General features: G+C 46.8%; 1 protein-coding gene across 1 annotated transcript in view; it reads left to right on the forward strand.

Moving 5' to 3' along the window:
* The first annotated feature begins 841 nt into the window (after positions 1–841).
* Positions 842–8971, forward strand: part of LOC134394361 (retinol dehydrogenase 7-like) — an 8184-nt gene continuing 54 nt past the window's right edge. Inside the window, exons 1-4 of the mRNA XM_063119750.1 lie at positions 842–1248; positions 4264–4522; positions 6295–6452; positions 8808–8971. The exon at positions 8808–8971 is cut by the window's right edge and continues 54 nt beyond it. Of these exons, the coding sequence (XP_062975820.1) occupies positions 936–1248; positions 4264–4522; positions 6295–6452; positions 8808–8971 (894 nt within the window). The 5' untranslated portion in view covers positions 842–935. The remainder of the gene's footprint in view (positions 1249–4263; positions 4523–6294; positions 6453–8807) is intronic.

The following is an 8971-nucleotide window of genomic DNA, read 5'->3' on the forward strand; positions in this document are numbered from 1 at the left end:
CGTTGTGTTACAAACATAAAGAGAGCCAGTTTATCACTTCCTGATGGAAATAACTCCATACAAGAAGCCTGATGTAACGTCAGCTTGGGACTGGGAGGAAGGAGAGAGGGATTTGCAAGGAAAGCCCCGTGATGGCTTTGTATCTGTGCTGCATCAGTATATGACACAGCAACAGCTTCGCAACAACCGTGGGGCTTTCCTGTGAAGCTACACATTAAAAAAGTTGAGGACTTACCCCCAACTTTTTCATTGGATGCAAGGTCTGGACAGCTCTTCCGCCGTCTGACGTCACTACAGGGGCAATCCGGGTCTAATCCTGTGGAAGTCCCTGGTGGAAGGTGACCAGCGATTGGTCGCCTCCCACCAAGAAGAAGGTAGTGAGGCAGCTCTGGTACCCGGATGACCACCAGAAACCTCACGCTCCCTCCTTGGTGTAGGGATTACCTGATGCCACCATGGGGGATTAAATCCGCCAGATTTTGGAGGGAGATAACGCCATGAAGATAGCGTACCATGAAGATAGCGCCCACAACACAGAGATAATTTCATGAAGGGGAGACTGACATTATGCCAGATGTGTGGTTAAAAGTCGCAACGCAGTTCTGTTCGTGGCAATGTCTTTACAGAGTGGCAATCCACTTTAGGATGTTAAGCTGTACTTTTTTCCTTTTTTAATTACTTCATCTGTTAAGAAAGGCTCAGTGCTATTTTGCACAGAAATATTGGCACTGTGATAATGATGGGCAAAGTTGGAATAGTAAATCAACTGTGGATATGCATAACCTAACCAGTGAATGATTAACTGCTACCTCTACAGCACGCCAAGACATGCTCTCCCGTGGCAGTGGCGCTTGTTCTGATCAGCTAGCTACAAACAAGGGACTGAGGGCATCAGCTCTTCCACCCTTCTTTCTTCTTCCCTGCAGGCTCCAGCCATGTGGCTCTACCTGGCTGCCCTCTTGGGGTTCTACTTCTTTCGCCGTTGGTACCGGGAGAGGCAGACTGTGGAGAACCTCAGAGAGAAATATGTCTTCATCACTGGCTGTGATTCCGGCTTTGGGAACAAGCTTGCCAGACAGCTGGATGCCCGGGGCCTGCGCGTGTTGGCGGCCTGTCTCACTCAGAAGGGGGCAGAGCAGCTGGAAAAGGCCACATCGGAGAGGCTGAAAACCACCATTCTGGACGTCACCAGCACAGAGAATGTTGCGGCAGCAACCGAGTGGACGAAATCATGCATAGGGAACAAAGGTGAATGGCAAGAGACAGGAATGGTTTACTTTGAATTTTAACAGGAACAGTTCAGATGAAGACCAGAATAAAATACCCTGGTTCGCTCTTGCGCCTTTGCCAATTAAGCCATTGTTAAAGGCACAGCGACAGAGTGTGTTGTGGCAGCGACCGACTGGGTGAAAGGGTGCATAGAGTCAGAGTCAGTTTATTGTGTTACAAGCAATTAGCTATTATACACAAGTTATAAAAGAGAACAGTTTACAATAAAAAATAATTGAGCATCATAAAAAGGGGTCACTACCCAAACCCTTCATGCATAGCGAAGAGCGTATCTGCATAGACACAGGCTGTAGCTAGACCTAAGGTTTATCCCAGGATCATCCCAGGTTCGTCCCTGCTTGAGTGCTGGATGCCCTGTGTGGCACTTAGATGAACAGGTTTGACCCCAGGACAATCCTGGAATAAACCTTAGGTCTAGCTACGGCCTTAACTAAAAATTTCGACACTCTAAAAGAAACAATTGTTTTTACATCTGTTAACAAATGACAGACTTTAACATGCGATGAGGAGCCCTTCAGCGATTGTGAAAGGGTGCATAGGGAACAAAGGTGACTGACAAGCGACGGGATTTATTTATTTTGCATGTTAACAAGAACAGCTAGTTTTGCCAACTGTCCAGAATAAAGCGCCCTATTTTGTTCATGTGTGTTTGCCAATCAAGCCACTGTTAAAGGCACATATACAGAGAGCCAAAGTGCACTTTAACACTGGAGATTCACCTGTTGACAGATTAAAAGGGGATTAGATCATGTAATGGTGGATAAGGCTACCAATAGCTCCTAGTCATGATTATGTCCTATATCAGAAGCATTATTCCTGTCAATACTAGTTGTTGGGAAGCACAAGTGGGAGAGTGCTATTGCACGGACAGACTGTGGCTGTCTCATTGGCCTCTGGCTGGACACTGTGGAAACAGATTGCTGGATTAGACCATTCTTGGGGACTGATCCTAGGGATGCTGGAGAAATCCTCAACAGATTTCTTAGGAAAAGCATTCCTAAGAACCCTACCTCCAAGCTCTGCCTGCCTGTGTTTGCACCAGCAGGAAGAGCAGGCGGCTTGTGTGCTGCTTGTGGAATTCATCTAAATGTTTCCCTTTAAAATGGCAAGTTGCGTACATTGCATTAAGTAAAGTGTACATCTTGGGCAAATTACAGCCATAATTAGTGTATTTTATGCAAATTTCAGCCATAAAGGGCTTAGTTATGTAAAAAAAATGCAGCTATAAACTGGGCCAGGCACTCCAGGAAAATCCATTGCGCCCAAGAGGGCCTGATTTCCCCATGACAGACATCCCCCTGACTGGACCGAGGCGAATTCACACATCCTCAGCTCATCCAAGACATGCCCTTATGACGATCCTTTCTTCCGCCTCCCATTCTACAATTTTCCCAATCTAAATCGTTCTCCAAAGCTTCTATCAGGGATGGATGGACTCACGTCCATCCAATTTAGTTTTTATGATTTTTAAATGGAAATTAAACAAATGTTTACATCTGCGTAAGTTTGTAAGATAAAGAGATCCAAATTGACACAGTGGTAGGTCTTAAGGAGGGCTTTGAGCATACCAAATTTGTTTCAGATTGGGTCATCCATTGATTGTTTATGAATTTAAAGGAATACATTAATGAACTCTTCCCCTTTGCAGGAAGGAGGACAGGGCTCCTGTATCTTTAACAGTTGCCTAGAAAAGGGAATTACAGCAGATGAGTGATAGTGATCAATGCCCATACACATGCAGTTCATGGAAGGGGGAAGGGAGGTTTTCTGACTTCCAACAAACAATAAACTGCAGAGGGGGTACAAAGGAGATCAATGGGTGGAGGCAATGGCATGTGAGAGTGAACATCACCGGGATAAAGCAACGCGCTACAGGACAGGTGTAAAGAGGCTTTGGACTTACAGGCGCACAGGTGTAAGTTTGCAAGATTTCATACGCTATGGAAATGAAAGGGGATAATTTGAGGAAAAACAAGGACAAAAGTGTAGGTGTGATGAAGCTTTTTCAGTTTGATTTTCCTTTGTCTGCTAACTGCATGTGCCGTTTGACACTAAACAGGAATCGAGGTTTTAAAAGAAATTGTGTGTTCCTTCACAACTGTAGAGAACTCCATGCTTCCCCCATTCTGCACAAACAAAGGCAAAATCATGCAACCTGTCCTGGCCTATAAATGGCCAAAATGCACCCCACTAGGCCCTTCACAGGCCAGATGTTGCATTCCTGTTTCTGCATCCTTACACAAAACCAACACTTCTCTTAAAAGCTGTGCCAGAGTGACTTTTTAACAGCCGTAAATCTTCTCTTCAGCGTTAGCAGCTGTTATCCTAGGCCCTTTCTACACCTAAAGGTTACACCAGGAAAATGGAGGGATCATCCCTGCTTGCTCCCGGGATCCCCTGTGTGGCACTTGGATGCACACAAATGATCCCAGGACGATCCCCTGATATAGCGCTGGTGTAGACATGCCCCTAGAATAATACAGATAGAAACCATAATATTATATGTGGTTACATACAAACTCCCCCCCCCCCAAAAAAAGGGTAAACAACCAATTCTTAGAGTTCCATCACACCTTGGAAGAAATGCTGGCTAACACTGGCTACCGTCGCTTCTCCGTGGATACTCAGTTACTTCCTGTTTTCAAACAGGAAGTAAAAAAGGTGCATGAGGGCCATTCAGTCCCTCGTTGTGAACACGCTGCTTCTCCCACACACAGCAGGGGAGAGCAGCAACTTCAGTTTAAAAAATATTTCGGAGCTTTTCTGGATTTTCTTGCGGTGCAAGGAAGACCAGAAAGGGTGGAAGGCATGTAAGACGAGAGACAGACAACGTCATGTGAGCTACCTCCAAGGAATCCGTGAGTGCCCAGTAATGAGCGTGCAATAAAACGCTCATCGGATGGAGCTTTTAAGAAAGGTGGGAGACTGGAATGATAAAGATAATCCTGAATGTAGAATTCTCTTCTTACACAGGTCTCTGGGGCTTGGTAAATAATGCAGGCATAGGTGTCCCAATATCTCTCAATGAATGGCTGACCAAGGACGACTTTGCAAAGGTGATCAACGTCAACCTGCTTGGGTTGATTGACGTGACTCTGCACCTGCTGCCCCTGGTGAGACAAGCCGGAGGGAGGGTGGTCAACATAGCCAGTGCATTGGGAAGACTGGCAATGTTTGGAGGAGGATACTGCCCAGCCAAGTATGGAGTGGAAGCCTTCTCTGACAGTCTGAGGTAAAATACCTTTCTCTGTTGCTTAAGTGGCAAGGCCGTTCCAGTTAAATCTGAAGGAAGCAGATACAGAGACCCAGATGTTCTGAGCTGCAGTGGCTTATTGCAGGTGCTTGGAAATATGGCTGTTGTGCTACATGAAAGTGTTTGCACAGCTTGAGATTAAAGTACCAGACCAGGTTTTATTCATATATAAACCTCAGTAGGTTTGCTCATCTCTTGTTCAGGGGACTGAGGTAAAAAGGGTATACGTAAGCTCTTCAAAGCACAAGTCTGGGATTTGATGTGTGGGTCTTGGTCCAGGGACTTCTCAATAATGGCCTCTACATATGGAGCTCTTTGTCCATGAAGACATACAAGGCCATGTTGCTTCCTGCCTAGCATGATGCTTAAGGCTTCTTTTTCTTCATGGAGGGCTGACGGGGCGGGGAGTCACCATGATCCATAAAAATTCAATCACTCTCACCAGGAAACCCCTCTGCCCTGGGATAGGCTGTGAGGGCCTGTACCTCATCTTGGGCCAAAGAGACAGATTGGGGATGTTATTGATGTACAGGCTACCCTGCTACCCAATGGATTCCCTGACTGAGCGGGCTGAGGCACTCTCAGATGTGGTGCTGAAAAACCTAGGACCTTAACAGGACCAGCTCAGGACTTCATGTCTTCCATAACAACCATGGGGCTGTCTTAGTTTGTCACTGGCCCAATACACAGGGCAGGTCATACCCTTGACTTTCTTTCCCTCAGCGTGTGAGGGGAGTGGTCTAGATATTGGAGGGATGGAAATTCCTCCATTGTCATGATCAGACCACTTCCTGGTGAAGTTTGTTTTCATGATGCCAGTCCCTCCCTAGAGAGGTAGGGGACCCATTAAGATGGTCTGACCCCAGAGACTTATGAAATCCAAATGATCCCTGAATGTTTTGGGGGAATTTTCAGTAGCCAGAGACAGTGATTCCATCAAGGGCCTTGTTGCACTATGGAATGGCAAGGTGCGAAGAGCCATCAACACAATCTCTCCTGAGCTCCTTCGACATTGTGGAGCTTGTAAGGCTCCCTGGTTTACTGGGGAGCTCTGGGCAATGAAACGGTCGGGTACATTACATAGTCCAGAAGCAGAGTCATTAGGCAGTCCAAAAGGTCAGGAAACAGAGCATCAATCACAGGCACGGTTTAGGAGACAAGATCAAAGGTAGGATGGACCAAGTTGTTCCAACACGGACTGGTTTTTCTGTTAAGGCTTTTAAGCCCAAAGCCTGCTGGACTCCACCCAGTGCTCAGCTGCCATTATTAAGCCTCCCTTTCCAGAGTCTTACTCCCAAGGAGTTACTTTCTCCTGAGGAGACCTTTTCAAGAGGTGTGCAGTCCTTCACACAGGAGCCCTATGTGCCCATCGCTTGAGGCAATGATGCTCCCAGGGGGTCAGAATCCCTTCCCTGATGGCTCAGGCTCCTGTGGGTCTGGTGGCAGTCCCTGATCTGGGTTTCCCTGGGTTTCTGAGGCCTCCAGCTCTTCCTCTGAGGAGGACTCCTCCAGTGTGGGCATGACACTTTCTTCCAATAAAACATGAACGTTCCAATATAAAGTGATGGGCAGTGTCCAGCTATGTCATTCTGCTAGTGCAATAGTGTTGACTAGGTTGTGAACTATGTGAGAAAGGAGAACCCAACTAAAGTTACATTTGCACAACATATTGTACAACTTTAATGTACAAGTATCTCCATTATTAGTATGGTTGAGTAGAAAGGAAAATTTCTTTTCTTTTTTCAACGCAGGCGTGAGCTCCTTCCATTTGGCGTCCAAGTCAGCATTGTTGAGCCTGGTTGTTTCAATACACCCATTGTGCAAAAGGTAGCAGAGGACTTCAACACTGTGTGGAACCGGTTGCCTTCTGACATCAGAGAGACCTATGGGCAACAGTACTTTGATGATGGTGAGTTAAATTTCTTGAAACTGCCCTGCAGGCTCTATATATTGTGTCAGAGATTTGAAGGGCAGGACCTGGGAAGGTTAAGAACCTCTAGCCCTACTATCATGGAAGGCTTAGAGAACAAAGCTGTCAGTAAATTATATGAAAAGTTTACTATCGTCAGGCTCCCTCGCAACATCAGCCACCAAACATGAGCAACCAAAGAAACAATGAACTCCTTTATTGCAGTAAGATACAAAACACAGGCAACTCATCAGTGTCCATGGATCAGGGACCTTACTGAGCCCAAGTTCAATTAAACAGAGGCCTCAGCTAGACCTACAGGTCTAGCACGATGGACGGGTGAAGATCTCGTGATATTTTAAAAGTGCAAGGCAGTAGTGCGACCACTCCTGAAGAAGCCCACCCTGGACCTGATGGTATTAGGCAACTACCGCCCAGTTGCTAACACTCCTTTTTTAGGGAAGGTACTTGAGAGGGTTGTGGCAGAGCAACTGCAGGCACTCTTGGAGTATACTGATTATCTAGATCCATTCCAGTCTGGGTTCCGATCTGGTTACAGGACTGAATCAGCCTTGGTCGCCCTGATGGATGACCTTTATCGAGAGAGGGACAGGAGGAATGTCATCTTTGGTTGGTTTGCCAACTACGGCCTCTCTTGGACAGGGATAGCTTGACCACGGTGGTACAGGCATTGGTAACCTCAAGATTGGATTACTGCAACGCGCTCTATGTGGGGCTGCCCTTGAAGCTGCTCCAGAAGCTAGAGCTAGTACAGAATGCTGCAGCTCGGCTGTTGTCTGGAGCTGCCCCTTTCCAGCATGTAACTCCTCTGCTGAGGGAACTGCACTGGCTGCCTATTCGCTACCAGGCCAGGTTTAAGGTTCTTGTGCTTGTGTACAAAGCCCTAAACAACTTGGGACCAGGATACCTGAGAGAGCGCCTTCTCCCTTACCAACCTGCCCGGTCACTGAGGTCATCCGAGGGCCTGCTCCTGGTGGTTCCACCTAGATCCATCCTCCGATTGGAATCCACCAGGGGAAGAGCCTTCAGCGTGGTGGCGCCCCTCCTGTGGAATTCTCTGCCTTTGGAGGTCAGGCAGGCACCAACCTTGTACTCCTCTCGGCGCCTCCTGAAAACATCTTTATTCCAAGAAGCCTTTCTTTAATATGCAGCCTTGGATTTCTGTTTTTGCTTCTTTAAAATTTTGTTTTAACTGTTTTATTCTGTTTTTATTTTCATTTTATCTTGTACACCGCTCCGAAATTTTTCAATGGGGAGCGGTATATAAATATTCTAAATAAATAAATAAATAAATGTGGCGTGCAATGACCTCGGAGGGAGAGGATGTCACGCCCACCATTTTCTTTTTTAAAAGAAAACAGAAGATGCACACGAGCACTCATGCGCTCAAAGGTAGGGTGTGTGTTTTTTAAAAAAAAGTTCCCCGCTTCCCTCACCCCAACCCCGATGGGCGCAGACCTCTTGAGGAGCTCTGCGGACCATGCACGGGTCCCAGCTCCTCACAAGGACAAACCACGACACCAGGCCACACGTTCCGCAGTCTCAGGATTGGCCCGTGACTATGGAAAACCAGCTCAAAGGGTAGGGCGAGATCCTGGGGCAAGGGAGGGATCATTCCTCCCTGATCTCGGGATCCCCTGTGCATCATGTGAACGCACAGGGACCATCCCGGAGATCACCCTGGGATATCGCCCCTTCTAGCTATGGCCTTAGATAACCTAATCAGGAGTCAGGGGAGTTCATCAGACAAGCGTTTTATCACATGCTCGCTATTGCCCATTCACAATTTTTCACATGTCCTTTAGATTTTTGTGAACCGCCCAGAGAGTTTCGGTTATTGGGCGGTATAGAAATGCAATAAATAAATGATGATGCCATCCACCTCCTGCACACCTCCCACTCCTTGACTTTTTTCCATCACAAAATGGACCCCTTTTAATACATTTTTTTGGGTGGGGGAAATAGAATGTGTCGCCTTTTCCTGCTATGTGCAGGAAAAATGGTGCAATAAAAACGGTCCCTGAATGGGCCACATGGTCTTTGTTTACTTCCTTTTTTTCTCAGGGGAGAAAGAGAAAGTAATGTGGAACAGGAGCGGGGGTGGAGAAGCTACGGTAGGGAACCACGATCCCCCCCGTGTGATGATGCTGAGAGACAGGGGTCTCTAATCTAGCAATGTAATCCAAAACAGGGTCCCATCAAGGATAGCTCCTGATGCCTCTCCTTTGGTTTATAATATGTCTATTGGCTAGCTCATCTGTCCCTTCGACTACCAAAGATTCTATTGCCTCTTATACTGTTTCAGGACTCACTTTTCATTTTTCTCACATACAGTTTTGAAAATGTCAAAAAACCTCATCAACAGAGCCAGCAAGGACCTCCACCTGGTCACTGACTGCATAGAACATGCCCTGACGTCCTGCTACCCTCGCACTCGCTACTCTGCAGGCTGGGGTGCAAAGCTCTTCCACATTCCTGTCTCATACTTGCCAACTGCA

Source organism: Elgaria multicarinata, chromosome 3 (genome assembly GCF_023053635.1).
Source record: "Elgaria multicarinata webbii isolate HBS135686 ecotype San Diego chromosome 3, rElgMul1.1.pri, whole genome shotgun sequence".
NCBI classification, from domain to species: Eukaryota; Metazoa; Chordata; class Lepidosauria; order Squamata; family Anguidae; genus Elgaria; species Elgaria multicarinata.